This window comes from Scleropages formosus, chromosome 17 (genome assembly GCF_900964775.1).
Source record: "Scleropages formosus chromosome 17, fSclFor1.1, whole genome shotgun sequence".
Taxonomy (NCBI): domain Eukaryota; kingdom Metazoa; phylum Chordata; class Actinopteri; order Osteoglossiformes; family Osteoglossidae; genus Scleropages; species Scleropages formosus.
The window spans coordinates 2073579-2095088 of NC_041822.1; the positions used below are offsets into that span (position 1 = coordinate 2073579).

The 21510-nt window shown below is 43.0% G+C and overlaps 1 protein-coding gene across 4 annotated transcripts in view; it reads right to left on the reverse strand.

The window, feature by feature from the left end:
* Positions 1–3802: 3802 nt before the first annotated feature.
* The window catches only part of apba1a (amyloid beta (A4) precursor protein-binding, family A, member 1a), a 63757-nt gene continuing 46049 nt past the window's right edge, over positions 3803–21510 (reverse strand). For 3 of the 4 annotated variants that reach the window (XM_018760042.2, XM_018760044.2, XM_018760043.2), the window contains exons 4-14: positions 14882–14992; positions 14418–14457; positions 12683–12828; positions 10603–10635; positions 9582–9668; positions 8305–8490; positions 5392–5571; positions 4922–5134; positions 4619–4738; positions 4240–4380; positions 3803–3885 (exon numbers count right to left, since the gene is read on the reverse strand). In XM_018760042.2, coding sequence (XP_018615558.2) covers positions 3814–3885; positions 4240–4380; positions 4619–4738; positions 4922–5134; positions 5392–5571; positions 8305–8490; positions 9582–9668; positions 10603–10635; positions 12683–12828; positions 14418–14457; positions 14882–14992 — 1329 coding nt within the window. In that variant the 3' untranslated portion in view covers positions 3803–3813. The remainder of the gene's footprint in view (positions 3886–4239; positions 4381–4618; positions 4739–4921; positions 5135–5391; positions 5572–8304; positions 8491–9581; positions 9669–10602; positions 10636–12682; positions 12829–14417; positions 14458–14881; positions 14993–21510) is intronic. The other variant, XM_018760045.2, reaches the window with a different exon arrangement.

A 21510-nucleotide genomic window follows, 5' to 3' on the forward strand; every position in this document is an offset into this window, starting at 1 on the left:
AGCAGCACAGGCATGGGATCCAAGAGGAGTTCTATCTCTGGTATTTTCACTTTTATTCTTTCTGCTGTAGAATACAGGTATGTACCATGGTAAAAACTGCTGTCATAAATAATTCTGACTTTTCTCGCAATTGTTTTTAACTTCATCCCCCCCTTCGCTTGTTTTTATAGGCTCTGTAGGCCTAGAGATTTGTTTCTGCTCTTGGTTTGTGTATATTGTGTAAAATTGTGGATGTAGTAGGCAGTTGCTTTTACTGGACAAACCTTCCACCCCAAAGTCTGGTAAAGCCAGGATATTTGTACATTATGTATTTACAGCCTTCCCATGCATAACTAGCACTTGTATTCAGAAAACTTGCTGCTTTTCATGAGTTATCAGTTCCCAATTACAAGAAATACCTTTGGAGAGCAGAAATTTAAATACAGAATCTGAGAGCTGGCAATGCTGAGCATCTTACAAGGCAAGCATTCTCTCCATCTCTAAGCATAATTGTCCTCACATCTTGTAGCTGTGTGCCTGTTTGCGAGGGACCTAGAAATTTTGACTTTTTAATCATGGTATAAAAACCATTGTCCATTATAATGAGGAAAAAAGTTCTAAAAGCTATTGAAAAGGAAAAAGGACTTAGCTTATTGCTGCAAAATAGGTATTAAGTGACATTTAATCCAATTAGACAACAAAAAGCCAAATTCAATTTGTGTCGTTTATGTCCATAACCTTTTTTTTGCCTGAACAATTTTTTTTAAAGATTTCAGCTTTCATTAAAGTAGTAAAATACACGAAATGAAGCTTTTAAGCTCCGCCCCACTCCGAAGTGACAAACAGCACAAGTAAAGGCACAGTTCAGTCCTTCTGCAAGTACTTTATTCTTGTAAATACTGTTACAAACATTCCAGCCCTGGGAAAGGAATGTAGCTTTATAATTGTGACATCACAGAAAAGCTAGCAAATAAATAAACATTGCTGTTGCTTTACAGAGTGTTAAGACATTTTGACGAATGGAGCTGAGTAATTACATTCAAAACAAGTGCATTATAAACACTAGAGTCTGCGATACCCACAGCTGTTACTCAAGTGTTTTTATGAACTTTTTGTTGCATCACAATACTCTACTGCTCCTCAAGCTGGGTACAACTGTCCATCACACCCCCGTATTGCCCACTAGCATACCTTTTATTCTAGTCTTTTCACTAAATATATACATTAATTTCACAATCACCTTCTGTTACTAAAGTACCATTGAACCAATGCACATACAAGTCATCTGAAGTATGTTTACTTCATCAACGGCTGCTAACATGACCGAGCTGGACATCATTTATGTAGCCAATCCATTCAACAATGCTTACTTGCATTGCTGCGTTAGAGCTGGCCCACAAGAGATCCGAGATAATTATGTAACATATTTTGCAGCTGGTTTTGGTTTAATGCAAAGTAAATTTTTAAATTTTACATTTCGTGAAAACTATAAGCAAGGATGATCAAGCAAATGGTATAAATTCATACGCCATGCGGAATGAAATGTGGTCTCTCACTCAAACAGTATTTCACTCACTTCAAATAAAAAGTACAGTAACAGTAAGGCCAGTATTAGTTGGAGGGAAATAATCAACACTTCACAGCAACAAGGTGGCTGCAGTTAACCAGGTGTCTGTCTGGAAAAGCTACAGTTGTGAAGTCAGACTGCGTTGTCACCTCTGTAAATATGGGGGGTGTTTGCACAGGAAGTACTGACATTCTCAAGCCTCCACTCCTGTCTAACAGAGCTGAGGCCATTAATATCACTCAGTCGAGGCCTTGAGACAGATTTATACTTCCTGTGCAGATTTCCCGTGAAAACGGCTACAGATAAAAACATCTGATAAAAATAAAGTAGAAATAAAATACTGTAGAATAATCACAGCAATAATCATACTTATATTTAGCTATATAAAACAATTCAAAAACATACAATCACTTTAAGCTAGGGTTTAACAAATGTAATACAGTTCTCAAAATAAATTATTTTCTCACTTGTGCTTTTTGCCACTCTGCTATTCATAAATAAAATGAACAAATCTGAAATTTTTCAATTGCTACTTCACATTTCAGTCATCAAGCACAGAATGTTCCACACTGGCTTTCAGAGGTTCCTGCAACCAATAATTTGTGCCACTATTATCAAAACACAGTAGATGGGAATAAATCACATAGACCTGACAGCACTGCCAGTAACTACCATTTCAGACAGGGAACCAGTAACCTCTAAAAGGCTCATTTCAGTAGGTCCTTTTCAAACCTCTACTTCTCAAAAGCCAGGAAAGCAGAAAACTAACAAAGTACTAGTTCAGATGGAAGCCAAACCGATGACGCAGTCAAAATGTCACTAAAAGCACCAAACCCCAGAGTCAAAGTGTGCTTTGCTGGACTGATGGAGCTGCTGTTTCTGCACAGTCTTGCAGTCAGAGCTCCCTTTCGAGCAGTTGATCCAGCAAGTTTGGGCACAGAGCACTGCTAGGAATATGTTCCCATGTAAAACGTTTCATATTACAATCCTTTCTTCCCCCTCAGTGAAACTAATAGAAAATATCTAAATAGTTCATCGTAAAATGTGCTCTCAGGGCTTTAAGTGTGAAACTCTCGGAACGGAACGGTAGGAAAGGTACAACTAAAACAGTCCTTTATTCCTTCACACACATTGGCTTGCGTAAAAAGTAATTCTTTCAAAGTGGTCCTTGTACTGTATTATGTACTACAGTGGGATTACATTCCATCTATTGCACTTTCAAAGAAAATGTGGTTTTCTAGTAGCTGTGGTAAGATAACAATTAAGCATAGTAAACACAGTAAAGTATCCCTAACACTAGTTCCTGCAGCACTAAAAATCTGACCTCTGCCCCCTGCACAACTGCAAAGACAGCTGCTGAAGTACTTCTGTCCAGGTACAATTTTACTTGGTTACTGTGTATTAAAAGCATACCCAACTAGCCAGTGAATATGAATTGTGACCAACTATCTTTCAAGTATATATTATGCTTTTATTTCGGCATTCCGTTTAAATATATTTATCACTCATAGTTCCAGATTCTTTTGATAGTGATAACATTTTAATGAGATTGACCTCTTTGAAATAAAAACCCCAACAACTTTACCCACCACTGAAGAGAGAAAAAAGGAACAATGTGTTCAGTGTTTCTGAATGGAGACCAAAAATTGTTTTGATATTTTAAACATACAGCACCCTAAAAACATAATATATGAAAATTTCCACTATAATGAGGAGACACTGAACAGTATTCCTTATGTGCTTTTTTTTTTGGACTGAAGGGAATTTCTTGGAAGCGTCAGAGGCTTTAAATTAACTTTGGTCCACAAATACATCCAGTGTTAATATTGCAGCGTTCAGGTCTATATGAAGCAAAAATATGCCGTTTTGCTGGTTTTGACAGACTTAGAAAGGAAGCATTCTTCAGAGTACAGAATACCAAGAGAGGCCTAGTCTGCCAACATATCTTCAACTGATAACACATCTGTTTGATTCAACTAAACCCAAATCTGAACTGAAAATAAAGGAGAGGCAATGTATTAAGATGGTCAAGTAAAAAGGTCTGACACACACACACACACACACACACACACACACACACACACACACACACGTGTATATATGTACACGCACTCGTGCACACACAACAAAGGGGCCAGGGGATGTGTGCAGTAGACAGAGATGCAGCACGAAACACCAGAGCACAACAGCCTCTGCGGGCGCAGGGGACTCGGGAAAGGGGGGCAGGGACTGAGGTCAGAGGTCAGCAGTTAGGGTATCAGTCAACCTCAGATGTAAACAGGTTGCTCTTGAGCAGTCAGCAAGCGGTACATGGCAGCTGGCATGGTCTTCATGTGGATCTGCAAGAAGAGACAAAAATGGCTCACACTCTGCTAATGGGCTCCACAAGTGATGTTTACTCAGATGAGTTTTAGCTCAGCTGTTCATCATCCCAAATTTAATTCAGGTAGTCCTTTAAGTGATTCCAAAGGAACCTGCAGTAACCTTGGGTATCTCATCAGCACCTTTATAGACAGACACCATCACAAAACTGCAAATGTGTAGCAGGACGTGTCAAACAGCCACCACTAGTCCAAAACAAACATTTGCAAGAAAAGGCTAAAATGTCACATGGCAGCACTCCTGATCTCTCAGGTTTGTGGTTTTATTCATTTGTACAACTACTTAAGAAAACTAAGGGATAAGTAGCTGACCTCTCCAACAGCATTGGACAAGATGTGCACAATCTTCTCGTGGGGTGTGGCCACGACACTCTGGCCATTGATCTCGATGATGCGGTGGCCGACTCGAACCCCACCCCGTTCCGCAATCCCCCCCCTCATGAGGCTGCAGATCTGCAGGGGCACACCAGAGAACTAATCACTTGTGTTCTCTGCCTGTTTTGGAAACTGGCTTGTTGACATTAAACAATAAACAAGAGATTTAGACTATTTTGGATCGAGCTCTTGAGCTTCTTAAAATAAAGCCTTTGGTCAAATTCTTGGCCTCATTTATGGTCTTGTGAAAATAATCATTCTAATGCTAAATATAGTGCACTAATACTGAAATGCACAAAATGAAGGGGACACTCACAATGCCGTTCTGTACGCTGAAGCCCAGCTGGTATCTCAGATCTGGCCTCCTGATGAGAACTGTGGTCACTGGCGGACATCTGACAATGTTGAGCTTTATCCGCGACTGGTTCTTGAGACCCTGCAGGAAAGATGAACAGTGGGAAACAGGCAATGCCACAGTGAGAATCTGCCCTCGAGGAACCAAAGCAAGTATTAAACTCGGGGTGATTTACCCCTGTCACATTGTTGGGCTGGAGTGTTAAGCACTGGGTTGGCTTTGAGCTGGTGAAGCATCTGGGCAAAGTAGTCAAAGGGTTCACACCTTGATGATGCTCTGGCAGGTAGACAGAGGCAGTCCCACCAAACTTGTTCCATTAATGGACATGATCTGGTCACCAATGTGGAGCCTGCCTGACTTTTCTGCCGGGCCAGCATGCATCATGTTGGCAATGATCACAGTGGGGAGGATGGAGCCCCAGCCAGACTCTACAATGACCACACCCAGAATCTCCCCCTTTTGCTTCTCTATGTAAACCTGATTCAGAAAGTCAACAAAAAGGAAAGAGACAGAAAAATATTGAAACATATAAAAGGTGCACAGAAACTGAAAGATAGCCTCCTTAGGCATACACTGCAGTATTGCAATTCTGAACATTAGAGCCTGTTCTAAACTAATTTCAGGACTGCTTCATTCCTGAGAGAAATAAGACCCAGGTTCTGATGAGCACTACAAAACACACGTATTGTGAGGAAACACTTCAAGGGTAATGTCCTCGTAAGCGGTACACTTACATCTTTGCAGTTCTCGGATTTGGAAAAATGGATGAGGTCATCGTTGTACATGTCCTGTGTATTGAGAAGGTCGCTATACTCCTTCTGGCTCAGGTCCTCAGGGTTAATGCCATTGGCACGTAGGAACTCCTGGTAGGCCACGCTGAAGGCTTGTCCTATGGACTGCGCTATGAGCTGAGCCTGGTGGGTGACAGAACGAGGGAGTGGAAAGGTAAGGAGAAAAGAAAAAAGAAAATCAATGAAGAATAACAAAAGTGAACTAGGATGAGCACAGTGAAAAGAGCAATACGCACATAAGTAAATTCTTCCGTAGGAATTTACTTGTATGGTGAATTCTTACACTAATTCACTTTCTCACACACACACACACACACACACACACACACACACGCACATTTTCAGAACCGCTTGTCCCATACGGGGTTGCAGGTAACCGGAGCCTACCCGGTAATGGGACATAATTATAATCAACAGAACAAAAGTTTTCTGCCTTTTCTTATGAACAGTGAGAAACACTGGACACCTTTAAATCCAGGCTTAACACCAAAATTCTCAAAATCACTTGACACATTTGAATGTTTCCTTTTCTCTAATCCGTTTCCTGATCATATTTTACCTTACCATTATATTCCCCAAAAAAAGAAATTTCACTTTAAAAAATATAAATTTTCCTGGGTAGTATGGCAACACAGCATGTGTCTCACAGCTCCCAAGTTGTGTGTATGGACGTAGGTTCTAATCCAGCAGTCTGGATTTCTGAACCGCTTCCCTGTGTTTGTGTGCACTTGTTTCCTCTCATGGTCCAAAAACAAAAGTCTCAGGTCTGGATTGTCCTTAGCATGTTTATGTTTGAGTAACATTGCACTGCGATGGTCTTGTGCTCCCTGCCTCGTGCCATATGTATCCAATATAGGCTCTAGACACTGCACTGAATAGTCATGTAGATGATTTTGTTGTAATGTTTTTTTTTTTTCCTTTCAATTGTGACATTTAATTGCTTTAGAGTTCTAAATCAGTCATCTACCTGTCTTTAAAGAACTTTGAAGCTGCTTCTAAAGGCCCTGTATACATATGATCACAGCTTGAGGCAATTCTCACGAATTTCTTTAAACACTGTAGTTCTTGTAAACCTCAGCTGAGAAATAAAAATAATTTTGACTCAATAGTAAATCAAACTGCACAACGATTCATAATGATAGTCATCTTCAAAATCAGTTCTATGAGTTTCATCACTTCACTTTTAACCCGATAACACGATGCTTTAGTTTGCCCTTTCAACTTTTCAATACTTTCTCTAGAACTTTCCCCCCTTTTGGGCTCATTATTATGACATGATGGTTTTAAGCTATGAAGTCACAGGTCGGTGGGCACACGGCTACTGGATAAAAGATGCTATGTGTGGAGAGGGTTCCTTGCCTTGTGGTGCTCAACATCAGCAATTGATAAATTTCAACTATTACGTACATTTACTAAGTTATCTTATGTTATAAAACTGAATTCACTGAAAAATTGAAGTAACACAAAGGGTCATACTTCCTTTTTTTTAAAAAAGGAAAACAGAACAGATTGAAGGGACTGAGGAGAACTCCCACACAATGTAGTTCCATATTTTTTGTTTCAGGCAATAGTTTCATGTATTAGTAGCTTCGCTGAAACGTTCTGCCCTTCTCTACTGATGTCTGTATTTTAGCACACGTTTTCACCAGCTGCCTTTGGCTAAATGTCTGGTAGCACAGATGGACACAAGCAGTGTAATGAGATAAAGTATTTTACTGGTGCCTCCCAGTCGGGCCCAACAGGACAGTTCAATGCATTTAGTGTGCATCTCAAAAGAAAATCCCCCCCCTCTACAGAAAAAAAACCCCTCACACTACTGTGTTTTCTACTTCCCATGTTGCTTGCCTTAATATCGTAAGAAAACAAAAAGTACGATTAGAATCAGTTTTGTTGGAAGCGGGACTGCTGATACCCGTTTATCAATATTTCCACTCATGTCAAAATTAAAAACTTGCTTGCCAACTGAGATCAAGCAGCAGTAGGTATTTCCTGGACTCACATTTACTAAAACACAAGTTTTATGTAGACACATGAGGCATGGAGCCTTTATCAAGCTCTAAGGACTAAATGACAAGCTTCTACAATATCCCTCTAAGCACTTTTAATTTTACACATTAAACTGACACTATGTTCATTTATAATTCTTGCCTTTACTTAAAATGATTACATTTTCCATTACATAAAGATGAAGACTGGGGGCAGGGGGAGACAGTTGAAAATTAAGCAGTCACGCCAAACCTTGATAAATCCAGCCCATAAAGTACATGATTTGCAAGGACACTGAATGTCGGGTATTTTTCTGCTCATCCCTTTAGAATGACTGAGTGCCTGTCATTAAGCTTCAGACATAGTGCAACGCCCTGAATCGCTTCCTCTACAGCTGTCAACTTAACAATTACAGCTTCGCATCTCTGGTGAACATTTATCGGCATTTATAAAGCTAACTCTTCCAGGAGGCCTTTTGTTTCAAGTCTTTCCGAGCTGAGCTAAGCACTACGCAGGGCACTCTCCAAGGGTCAGTCGCATATGTGCTAATGGGGTCTGCCAGAGACCCGTTGACTCATTTTATTGGGTTTTGTGAAGATTGCCAGGAAGCCATACTGAAGCACATGAACAGGAGTATGACGCAGCGGTGTAAAAAGAACATGCAGAGAGATATACAGATACTTTCACTAAAATCTGTTAAAGTATCAGAAATCTTCATTTTTTTTTTTTTTTTTTAAAGAAATTTTAGGGCACTTCCCAATATTACTGGTGAGACATGACACACAAAGGGACAAACGGAAAGGAGAGGAAAGCAACTGACAGGGAGGAGCCACAGAATGGACAAGGAAGGGGGGAGCAGATGAGACTCACATCCTCAGACTCAAAGACATGGCAGATCATCTTGTACTGGCGCTTCTCATCCTGGGCTGGGTCCGAGGCCTCCACCGGCTCCTGTGAGTTGGAGCGGGGCATCCTGCGGCGGGCCATCAACACCACGATGTTCCCGATGTCTGCTATGTATGAGATGGTCCTTAATGGGTGGTCCATCATGGTCTCCTGATGGGAGGAAAGGCACTGGTTTCAAGCTGAGGTCAGCCTTAGGTCCACTGTGGCATCAAACTTTGAAAGGCCCCTCACTGGTGACCCTGAACTGGATGGACTCTATAATCCAGGCCAACACTGATATGCAGTCTGGCCCATGAAACCCACTGAGGTTTGTGAAGGTCATATGCTAATAAATGTGGAATAACGTACTTTAACGTCACATGAGCTGAGCACTGACAAATGCAGGCAACAATCAATGAACACATGCCCAGGATGATTTTTTCCACTGAGCAACAACCAACACTCAACCCCCGTTTCTTCAATGAAACCATTACACTAAAGGCAATGAAATAACACACACACACACACATTTTCAGAACCGCTCATCCCATACGGGGTCACGGGGAACCGGAGCCTACCCGGCAACACGGGGCGTAAGGCCGGAGGGGGAGGGGACACACCCAGGACGGGACGCCAGGCCGTCGCAAGGTACCCCAAGCGGGACTCGAACCCCAGACCCACTGCAGAGCAGGACCCGGTCCAACCCACTGCGCCACCGCGCCCCCTTAATGAAATAACATTTAAATTCAAATTCTATAAGCAACTCAGTGGTGGTAGTAGTAGTGTTGAGAGGCAGCTCGGGGGGCACAAAAGGACCGTTCTTTGAAATACGGCTGCATTCACTGCTGCGGTTGCTCTAATCTTAGATCTCATAGCTCTTTCCCCATGTTAACGACAACTTGCAGAAATTCGAAAAAAAAAAAAAAAAAAATCGTGGGACGAAGAATGCACATAAATACATGTTCTTCATTTATTCTTTAATTCTTATTCTTTAAATCATTTAGCCGACGCTTTTCTCCAGGGCAACTTACAATTATTTACCCGTTTATACAGCCAAGCTATTTTCCTGGAGTGATTTAGGGTAAGTATGTTGCTCAAGGGTAGTACAGCTGGTGCTGGGATTCGAACCTGTGGTTCGGTACTGCCTGGATTCCCACCAGGTGCTCGAATTTCTTACGTACAGCGGAAGGAATGTCGCATATGGTTCGAGTTACGTGGGACACGGGAGGAAGTGAGCAGCTGAAAGAGTCGCCGTGCATTACCTGGGAGTCCGCATTCAGCACTTTAATTCTCTGGGTGGAGATGAAGAGGTCCACCTCCGTCATGGGCTGGGCCTCGCCTTCCGGGGCCTGGGAAGACAGTACCAAGATCTGTGACCCTCAGTCACACCATTCCACCATGTTAGCAAAGCACCCTGAACACATCCAGCCCCAAGGTCACAACAAGAAGCCACGATATGAGGAGCAGAGAGGCAGTGGAAGACTGTCTTTTTTCCAGACGAACTGTGCCGTAAACAATTTGCGACAATTTACCAAGTAACAGGAAATCGTGGGGAAAACGAAAAGCGTTTCGAAAATGTGCCTTAAAGCTCCAGTTAAGCTGAGCTTCAACAGAGCAAAAGAAGCAAAGGGCAGAAAAATAAAACTGCATCCGCCAAAAGGTTCCTGTGCAACTGGTGCCGTCGTTTCCCCTTCAGAGAAGCCGCTCCCGTGACCACTTGGCCCACCGCTGGGGTTTCGGATCGTGTTGCTACGGAGACCCGGCCACAGGCTCGTTCCCAGGAACAACACGTCTCATGTAGGAGCGGTGAATCCTCTACAGCTCCGCAGGTGAGCAGATCAACCCAAACGAAGAGGCGCAAACGAAACAAGGTAGGCGGTGAGAGAGTAAAGTCTGCGGAAAGGCGCGCACGCACGCACGCACACACAGCACTTTACAGTCACAGGCAGGGTGCCAAATGTCACACCTGCGCCACCATTTTCTGCATCCAGCAATTGCGTCTTGCCCTCGTACCACAAAGTTCCTTAGAGCGGCGTCCCGTTTACTGACAAAGACTCGCTCTCTTACACTTGTGCATTTCCACAGATGCATGAGATCAACATGTAATGAAGTATGAAAAACTAAAAGAAAATGCTTGAATGGACAAATAAGTGACCATGAATGAGTAAGTGGTACTTGTTGCTGGATTCAGAAAATGTTTGGAAAAAAGGCACAGGTCTGAAGCGACAGGCAAAAAAAAAAAAAAAAAAAAAAAGACACCAAACCAGTGAGGAATTACTGCACCTTCTTCCTGTTTTTGGCTAATTTCTGGGCCGTCTGCTTAGCATGGAACAAACAGAGACAGGAAAATGGTTAGAGCAGCATTGGGAACAGAGTCTGAAGCAGAGGCATTGGGGGATGGTGACGGGGTGGGGTACAAAACGTACTCTTTAGACCACAACACACGAGCGAAAAACACGGAAGGAAATGAGGACCCGTGCTTGCGTGAAGGGTGGGTGCGGACCAGAAGGCTGCATTAGGACCTAAGGCTTTGATCACTAACCATCCACTCTGAACTGAGGGAGGAGCAAGAGTGTACTGTGAAAATCATCACTATGGCGACAAGATGCCTCCATCTTTCCAAGGAAAGCGCGAATAGGAGATGGAGAGAGTCATGATGGAGCTTATGTGACCACTGCCTGCGAGGAAGCAAATTAGTCTTTAACACATTTACGAATCAGTAAAATCACTTATGAGCTGACTTAACAGGAGACCCCGTTCACTGATGACACTGACAATACGGTACGTAACGTAAGCGGTCACTACAAGCCCTGTGAAGCGCTCCATATTTCTTCTGCCTGTCCACCAGGTGGCCCAATTGCTTTTTCCAAGGACATCCAGTCCTGGGCTTTCACTCCCCCATCATCTCAAACCTACATCATTAAAGAGTGCATTTGTGACCCAAATACTGCTGTTTTTGGCTTAGGTGGTATATGAACAAAACCAGAAAGTAAACAAAAAAAAAAAAAAAAAAAAAAAAAGCGTATCACAACTGCAGATAGAAATATGCAAATTCCCTCAGAAAAGGAGGGAAAAGCTAAAATGTAGAAGAATCACATAACTACAAAGTAGTAGTGATATTAACGAAAGCAATTCAGACCCTAAATGGGAAATGTGCTTATACCAATAATGAAACGGTGGCAATAAGTGATCTGCCTTATTAAAAAAAGATGTGTAAAGCTGTATACAGACATATTATTGCATGAACTATTACTAAGAGAAATGTTACCTTTATGAAGCTGCTTTGCAGTCACTCATCTGCAAGGTCACCAACTGAACTCCTGCATTCATTTATGAACACTTGTGTTGGCAAAATGAATATTTTGCAGAGTACTTTACAGAGCCTTAGCAATGCTTTTAAAGTTCACAGTTATAATAAAGGAAGTGTCCAGTCTTTGGCTATAAAGCATGAGTGTTTTTAACAGACTTACAGTGAAAAGTGCAACACTGAGGATAATAATAAGACACTTGAACCTTTCTGAATGTCTGATTTCATTCCTCCTCCCCCAGGATGGCTTCCCACAGTTCAAACAAAACAGAAAAATATCTGAACAAATGGAGGGGAAATAAATAAATAAATAAATAAATAAAAAAACTGGGTTTTTGCATTTTTACTTGTGAGAAAAAATGCGATTCTGGCTGGAACCAAGACAGGCAGGGAGATGTGCTGGGAAATGAGCAGAGAAATCCAGGTCACGTGAAAGGAAATGAGGAAAAAAAAAAAAAAAAAACAACAAAACCCTACCGATCACACTATGGTCTGCTTCTGCAGAACACCAGCACCTTCAGTGCCACTGAAAACATGACTATCCTTTCCAAAGCACTCAATAATTTTTATAAAACAAATCATATGCGTGTGTATAATATTTGTCTCCATAAAAGGTTAATTTTTAGAAAAAGGTAAAAAAAAAAAAAAAATCACCATGACATCTATTTCACATAGCTTATAATGGACTTTAATCCCTAAAATAAGCATGTTTATCCACAAACTCCTATGACGTACACAGTACTCTAATAAATACCGCACGTGTGCATTTACACACACGAACATCTTGACTGATTTCATCCACCGTTTTATTGTGAAACGGTGGCCCTACGGTGGGTGATTACAGTGAGCCTTACAATAAGAGTCACACACAATTAAACACGGGTACACCGATAAAGTGTTAATGTTACCCTAAAGTAAAGAATGTTGTGTCCTTGGTTTGTCACATTGTGTACACCTGATACACCAGCAGCTTTAAGGGTGTCACTGGAAAAGCAAGGGACTGCAGAATTCCATTTTAGGACAGTGACGGGCAGTGGATGCAGAGCAGCTCCTCACCTTGATGCGACTGACCGCCTCCTGAGCCTGCATCATGCGCACATTCTTGGAGGGGGTCTTGTCTGAGAGCAACTGGGTGGAACCCAGGTAGTTGGCAGCAAAGATGATGCCATCAATGAGGTCTTCTGGATCACAGGGGCCAGGTACTGCGAAACAGAAAACGTGTGTGAAGGGGGAGAGGGATAGAGACAAAAAAAAAAAAAAAAAAACTTACCCTAGAAATGGCTACTGTTTCTACTTATAGACTCCGATTAAGATCGGCTTTGTGCTCAAGCGGTCTTATACAAGCAAGACGGAGTTCTGAATGCCTTCTCTGGGATTATTTTCCCAAAACCGATTCTTTGAAACGTGGCTGAAAATATCTCAGATGTGGACCTTACCCGGACCCGTTTTCAAAATCATTCATTTCCATTAAAATATTGCTGTGGCAGGTATTGTAACTGACAGAGCTGCTCTCTTCAAAAGAAGCCAATTACCAAGAAAAGTTCGACAAAACGAGAAATCCACTCGGTGTACACTTGGCAAACCGTGGGGGGGGGAATTTCAGTATTTCCTAACCCACCCGCAGGGAACTGAAAGCTAGCTTCTGAAAAGCCAATCGAAGGCTGTGCGCACATATGTGCATATCCGCGTGTGCTCCTAATTTCAGAAAGGTCACGGAACACAACACGTCGGCAGACAGAAAGCAGCATGGCTGAAAATGACTCCGCGCCATTCGAGAGGAGCCATTACTGAGGTACGTGCCTTTGGTAATGTCAAGGCAGCCTGTGTCTGGAGACCTCACCCCCAGACAGAGCCATTACAGCGAGGATCTATTACCACCGTCCTGAAGACTGGGGATCCGTGACCAAGCCTGTCACCTGTCTGACAGCTCAATAACTTGTGTATGGAGAGAGAGATACAATGCCATTAAACGGACTGACAGGGTGATGCCTGCTTGGTTGGAGGGAACCCTGCAAAGTCACCCTGTCCCTTGCCTCCACAGGAAAACTTGTGGGCCGTGGGTGTCGAGGCTCCGAGGGCCATTTTTCACACGACCAATTAAACTCCACGAGGTTTGAGTCGGCACATTGGGAGAGAGATCTTAACTCAGTGCATCAACATCCATTGTGGCCAAATGCATCATTTACCTTCTGAGTCCCCCATCCCCCCCAACAGATTTAAATAATACTACATATGTCCTGGGGAAATGAAATGGGGGAGGGGGGAGGAATCAGGAGCCTGATACTTACAGAACCTCATCACTCTCCAGCAAGATAAGTGTGTTCCTCCATCTCTGGCTACTTGGTGGTCCCATGCACAACAAGTCAAAATCAAAAGGTTCTTGCTTCTATGTGGTACAATGATTTCCCTCTCACATGCAGAACTGCTGAATCCATTTTAACTTTTAAGAAGGGTGTTGAAACCCATCTCCCCCCCCCCCCACCAAATCCTTGTGACAGCTACATAAATGTGCACAACACCGTTTGTCAGCAACATCTGTATTTCCCATCAGACCCAGTTCTGTGGGTATTGTACGTAATTTTGGTACTAGACAAAGTGACTGCTTTCATAACCATGTGTCAGCATCTAAAAGCTTTTAGTCACGAAAAGCATTTTTTACGTGCTCCAAGTTTCACATCTGGAAAAAATGTCAGCTAAAGGAATGAACAAGAACACAATCGTTTCAAGCATCAGTTCCGACAGCCTTAGAATCTGGATGCGCCGAGCTCTTCCACTGATCACCATCACTCACCTTCAACATAGGTGGGGAAGGAAGCCAGGCTCTTCCTGGACTGCAATCACAGAAGAGACACAATTAAAGGTCCACACAACAGGGTTTAAGAAGGTAGCCCACGTTTTAGTACTGAGCATTACTCTTAAAGTGCCTCCTTTCCCAAATGGGACAAATGCAGGAATGCTGCAAGTAAAAAGCAAATGTTAAGCAATTGTCACTACAGTACAAACTCCTCTCATTTCAAACTGCACATTTATTTCCATTTACCTGATGCTTTTTTCCAAAGCAACTTAGTGGTAAGGTTACAATTATTTACTCATTTGGGGAATTTTACTGGAGCAATTTAGGATAAGTACCTTGCTCAGGGTACTACAGCCCAAGGTGGAGATCGAACCTGCGACCTTTGGATCTAAAGGCAGTAGCTCTAACCTACCACCTTTCCCTATTCTCGAGGTAAGTACGCAAGCTTGTCCTAACGCTACCTCCTTGCCGGCGGGAGACGAGGCCTCGAAGCTGTCACTGCTCTCCTGGAGCTGCGGGTGTCTGCTGGAGGATCCCGCCCCCTGCGGCGAGGTGGAGCCCGACCCTGGAGACTAGAGGCAGAGAAATGAAACTGTCACGGCATTGAAGTCTGGTGAAGCAGGCAACACAGCAGAGCACCTCTTCATGAAGAACCTCCCAAGAAGGGGGGGAAAAAAAAAAGAAAAAAAAAAGATGCTGGGCAAACAAATTCAGTGACCGCTGGAGCTTGACGGCACAGGAGTGCGAAAAATATTTCCACCAGGAGCGTATAGCTCCTGGCAGCCGTTCGGGACCATTTACGTCTTGGCCACATCGTATGAGAGCGCTCGGAAGCGTGAAGAGACGGGAGGCTGCTGGACACGTGCCACTGGAATGGAGAGGAGGCCACACCGCTCCACAAACAGAACATGGTTCTCAGAGAGAGACCCAGTCCAGCACGTCAGGGAATCTGGCTCACATTCAGCATCAACAGCTCCATTTCATTCCCTTGATTCCCCCACCCCACCTACTCACCAGTCCTATGCTGACCTTCCCTTTTTTTTTTTTTTTTTAAAAAAAAAAAAGTGATATATTGCAGGATGAACACTGCCAATTTTTCACTGGAGCAACACAAGGCTTTCATGAACTCCGGTACAATGCCTCTGTAGCACTATAATAAGTCTTAACCAGTACATGGAAACAAGCCTGTAGAGACTATCTGCACATCATCAACACAAACTGCAATATATCAGGGTGAAAAAACATTTATACACAATAGCACACTGAGCCAAGATGTGGCCGTCAGTAATGATGGTGTCCAAAGGGAGGGAGGAGAAGGAGGGGGGGGAAAGTGACCCCCAATCTGCTGTCGTCTTTCTAGAAAATTCTAACAATTTCCAACCAAGCAGCAGACGTTTCAGCAACGTGGGGAAAGATGACAAAACTTCACAACCTAAACCTTCACGTTCCTTGAAAATAAAAACAGCTAGGCACTGAGTCTGACACGATCACATGGCAAGTTTCACACTGAACCTTGTCTCCATGGCGATGGTCCACCTGGTACATCCAGAAGTTCTCCATGGTACACGATGGAGAGCTACTCAAGCTGCAGTGCAGACCTCAGCACACAGTTCCAAAATGAGTAGCAAGGTGAGATCCTAACTGTACTACCGCAGTGGAAAGAGTGACCAGGAGAGGAGCTCATCTCCTGTGACATGCCTCATGTGACCACAGTGTACTGTACAATGGAAGTGTGTGTGTGTGTGTGTGTGTGTGTGTGTGGGGAGGGGGGGTAAGGACTCCTATTACTACTCCACTGGGTTATATCCGGTTTCGAGCCAAACAAACAAAGATGGGGAGTTCACCAATTTCGCCCTGACTGACACCACACAGAGATTTGGAAATGTTTCCTCCAGACTAATACCAAACATGGCTCAACCAGGGTGAAACAAGATTTTGCCACAAATACCATATTCTAATATTATCAGGCAATCATTTTGAGCAGAGAGCCTGTCTATTACTGCCAAGGCCCCTCATTTACCATCATCATTCAATGCACCCCCCAACTTGAACCCCAGGCAGGCAGCCCTTCTCATCACAGTAGGGAAACTGTCACTGATCATCTCAGCACATCCAACTGACACAAGGACAGCCTTGATATTGCTGATGATTTCATTATCATTTATCTTTAACTGCTCACCTAGCTTTTATATATATAGAACAACACACTTTTTCTATTTCTCATCTTCGCATTTAATGAGCTATTTGTCCAGTGTGTCTATCCATCATCAAGCTGGATCATCAGTGGTGCTTCCTTTCCCACCTCTCCCCATAAATAAAAATTCAGATGACAGTCCCGTCTGAAGCAGGGCACAAGTTTAGGTAACCAAAACAAAGAGATGCTTATTAAATGTAATATGTTAGTCTAATAAATCTCATGTTTTCAGAACATGGACATTGACTTGAAGACACACATTTTCTCTGCTTGTTATCCAAGACCTGCTCAATAATTTACAGGCGATCTTTTCAGCGTCTCCTGACAACACTAAATAAATTATGCTTGGGGAAGGAAAAAAAGGCTTATGTGGAAGTACAAAGCAGGAGGCAGCAGCAGTGGGGAAGTGAAGCACTATCTACTCTAATATGTAGTGAAAAAAATGGTTACAAAACAAATCAGGGTAGGATGTGACAGGCCTCTTGCCTCCTTTTAGAGGAAGATGATCTGTCTGCACAAGCCACCCTGACGGTAGTTCTCTTGTCTTCATCATTATGGTCTTTCCTTGGATAGAAAGGTTAAGTAGAAGAGCACAAAAATAAAACTGACAGAAACAAGCCCTGATTCAAAAGTACTGGGCAAAAACAGGCCTCCTTAATACAATAGTACCGAAAATCCTTCTAATATCTCACGCCGATCACATGCAAGTTACCACGTCAGTGAATTTCTTCATTTATGTGAAATGTACAGCTGTCTGTGGAACAGTTTAATGCCAACAGGAGGATCTTACCCATTTGATGGCATATACTTCTCACATGCATATAAAATAATAAGCTTCTTCTCAAATAACACAAAGATGGAATTGAACTTTCATGCACCAGATCATAACAGTATGATGTGCAACAGGCCATGAGCAAAACACAAACATTCCCATACATTTAGCTGATGTTTTTTCTCCGACGTGACTTACAATGTTGAGGTTACAATTATTTGCCCATTTACACAGCTGGGTAATTTTACTGGAGCAATTTAGGGTAAGTATGTTGCTCAGGGGTACTACAGCCAGAGGTGGGTATTGAACCTAAAACCTTCAGGTCCAAAGGCAGCAGCTCTAACCGCTACACTATCAGCTATCCCCAGTGCCACCCCCAGTGCCACATGAGCAGAGTGGAAGAATGTAGCCTGGATGCCAGGAAGTGTGGGTGCCGATAGCGCAGAGACACAGATGTCGGGCACTGTGACACCATTCAGCAAGTAAGGTGTGCTGATAGGCACCTTCTATGTCAATGAGTCACTGAATTGTAAACGGTTCTTTCAGAACGCTAGCAGTTACTGCAAATGCATGGTGTACCGTGGTAATCCGCTATCACAAAGAGCTGCATGATTTCAAATAACCAGTACAAATGTGTTTTGGCTGTTAGTAGCAGCTCTCTTTGCTTCCTGCCCCCCCAACAGTCAATCTGTGCATCTGACACCCTGTGTTACGCTGTGTCCCCTCTTTCCTTGAAAATAAAGGAATGTCATCTTGTTCCCCAGGAAAGTTGCTATTCCCTGTTCCGCAGGACTCAGAGCAGGGGTGTTAAACAAGCCGCACACTGGAATGACTTACACAGGGAGGACTGATTAAAATTCTGCACCAAGGAAGAGGAAGACATTGAAACCTTTGACTTGCACTGCATAACATTCAAATGACGCTCATACATATGCAGGATGAGAGTGTTTGAGGAAGAAGCTGGGAATGACCTCAGACTGTCAGAGAGGAGGATATCACAGAGCCAGTGTGACAGCACAAGTATGTGTGTGTGGAGGGGGGGGGGGACCTCAGCATTTGGGAACTGAATATGGGAGAGAAAATGTCGTTTGGATCATACGGTGCTTGTTTGCCATTCCTCGAGGTCTGGCAGGGTACAACTGCCATTGTGGTGAATGCAGAAGAGTGTGAGGGCACTGCTGATGCGTCGCACATGTAATATGAGTACGAGAGATACCCGACAACGTGATGACTCATGATCTGTAACTTCCAGCCATGCCCAATTGTGCACAGGGCTCCCCGGACTACATCGGCATGGTGACCATAGTCTCGTGAGCCAAGCTACCGAGTCACACTTCCTTATGCAGTGCAACAGCATCTCTCGCCCTGCAGCAATGGATTGGCACCATTTCTACATGGTGCTTCTGAACTCTGATGACAATGGACAACCCATACAAAATGAGCAGAGAACAGTCATTGAAGGAAAGGGGGGGAAAAAAAAAAAAAAAAACACACACACACACACACACACACACACACACACACACACTCCACAGGGGGGGCCCTCGCAGCTCTACCCAACATACTAATTTGTCTTTTCCGTTATCTTCATTCTGACTAAAACCTGGAGATCTACATGTGCTGTCACATGCTCAGATCTCCTGTCTCCTCCTGGGACCACTTATGAGACTGGGCTTCAACTAAGACCTTTATGTTTGAATTGGGGCGGAAACAGATCAAAAATTCTAATCGCATATTTCAGTTTCAAGAAGCTGAATTTTCATTCGGTTTTACTGCATTCTCTTTCAGGGTACAGTAACAGTATCCCAGCTCTGGATCCCAAACAGGACTGGAAATGAAACATGATTTGTCCATAATGCAAAGGTCACTGACCAACAAGTCTCAATCAATAAAAGCTTAACAGATGTTCCTCAAATCATTCACAGGATAGGTGCAGTAATCTACTTAAAATTAAAATACTCTTCAACACATTAACTTGGAAGGACATGAAAACTTGTGACATGGTGGTGCACCAAGCGAAGCTGTGTGTTTCAACGTACGTCCGAACCTGGCATGGAAGAAGTCAATGGTCAACCCCTTCTGCACCCTCCTTATGAGCCCAATTTGACTTGACTACACTTGCATACCTACCTAAAGCCACCTTGAAATGACCAAAAAGTCAATCTGATTGGAATTTTTAGAGAGTGCTCTTTTCACACATTGACACAAAGCACGGGAAAAAGGATCAGAGGCATAATACAAGGTAGGAAATACATAGTTTAGTCCTTCAATGTAATTAAAGCTGTAACTCTACTGCCCACAAAAAACACACAAAAGTAAAAGGAGTAAAACTCTGGGGGTCCTAGTGCTTGCCCACCTCTCCTGATGATTCTAGATTACAAAAAGTAATCTAGAATCAGTTCACAGCTATTTATAACACTGTCGCTAGATGCCAATAAGCTGATGCTCCAGTTCGAAAATAAAATCAAAGTACCTTCTCTCCACAAGCTCTTATTCAATCCCGATTTCCGACCGATTCATCCCATAAACATGTGCAATGTTCATCAACACAAAGACAGGAGCTGTAAATAGTGTGGAAGTCAGTCGAATTATAGGTGGTCCCACACTCCCATTCCGCTTCACTGCCAACTAAAGGCAGTCTGTGGAAATGCAACTTGGTTTCACTCTGCTACAGACTACAAAACGTGATGAAAATGCTATTAAAAATAATCTGCAAAATGTTCAGGAAATTCATAAGTAGACCATGCATAACATGAAGGCAATGTATGTATGTAATGTCATGAATGTGAAGCAGTGAACAGGATATAGCTCATTGAACAAACAAAAAAAAAAAAAAAAAAAAAATTTATTCCGTGTATCCTTACTGCTGCATTACACTGCTGCTTTTTTTTTTTTTTTATTTGTAATCCAAGTTCTTGCCATCTTAAAAAAAGATCATTAAATTTACAAGCACAGATGCAGTGGTGGTAGTTCATGTACTACGGTTTGTGTCTTGCTGTGAAACTACTGTGGAAGAACTGATGATTACGTCATTCTTTGACAAGTCTTCATTGACAAGAACCACTTGTCAAATAGAGGGTCGCGGTGGTCCGAAACTTATCCCGAAAACATAGAGCACACCCTGGACTGGGCTCCAGCCCATCACAGGGAATGATTATATCGTTCTAAGCCATATTTTAATACTTTGAGGGTTTAATGTTATAATACCGCATACTTTCTTCTGGAGTTAATTTTCTTCCAAGCACTTTTGAATTTAAAAATACTGTTAAGTTCCTCTTCTGCCAATTCATTTGAGGGCATTTTTAATTTTTAAGATTTCTACACTGTATTTAAAATATTTATCTTGCATACAGGCAGATGAAATGGCTAGAGCCCAGACAGCGTAGGCTTTGCTGCAGTCTTTGCTCTGTCGACAACGGCAGAACCAGGTCAGCCGTGTACACGGGACATTTCATTTTTAATATTACCAAGGGAGATTCCAGAAGCTCCAGACTGGTGCAAGACTAACCAATTACTCCACATATAAAGAGTCACATTCTTTATTCTTTTAAGCTGCACTTCTACTTTTGTCAGAGTCGTTCTGGGCTTACTTGTGGTGCACTTCTCAATAAGCTTTTACCCTCAAGCCCTCTCCATTTCTCAGTGTCTCCATCTCTCAGAGACAAACTGCATCTCCTCCTGCCCACTCCTCAATTCAGATCAGCTCAAGTTGCTTCCCCGGCATGACAAAGACACGTTTTAAGCGTAGAAGGAACGGTCAGACAAATAAGGGAAGGCAAGTAAACAAATGCATTAGAATCGCCCCTCAAGGAAAGGCTAAATATAAATTACTCGTGTGCCTCGTCTGGCTCTCTCTCTCTCTCTCTCTCTCTTTCTCGCTCTCTCTTTCACTATGTTGACTTGCGTCTTACCAATCCTGCTTGTCTTTCTCTGACTCCTTCCCTCACCGCTGGCCTTGCAGTGCTGGGAACACAAGCCTATTTGCACACATGGATCGCACAAAGCGCTCTCCAAATACAGATGAGTCCAAGGCCCCAGATAAGCCGACTCTTTATATCATGCGGTACGAGTCTTCGTTTTGTGGAACCAGTCCCAGTTACTCACTGGGAAAGAAACCACTGCTC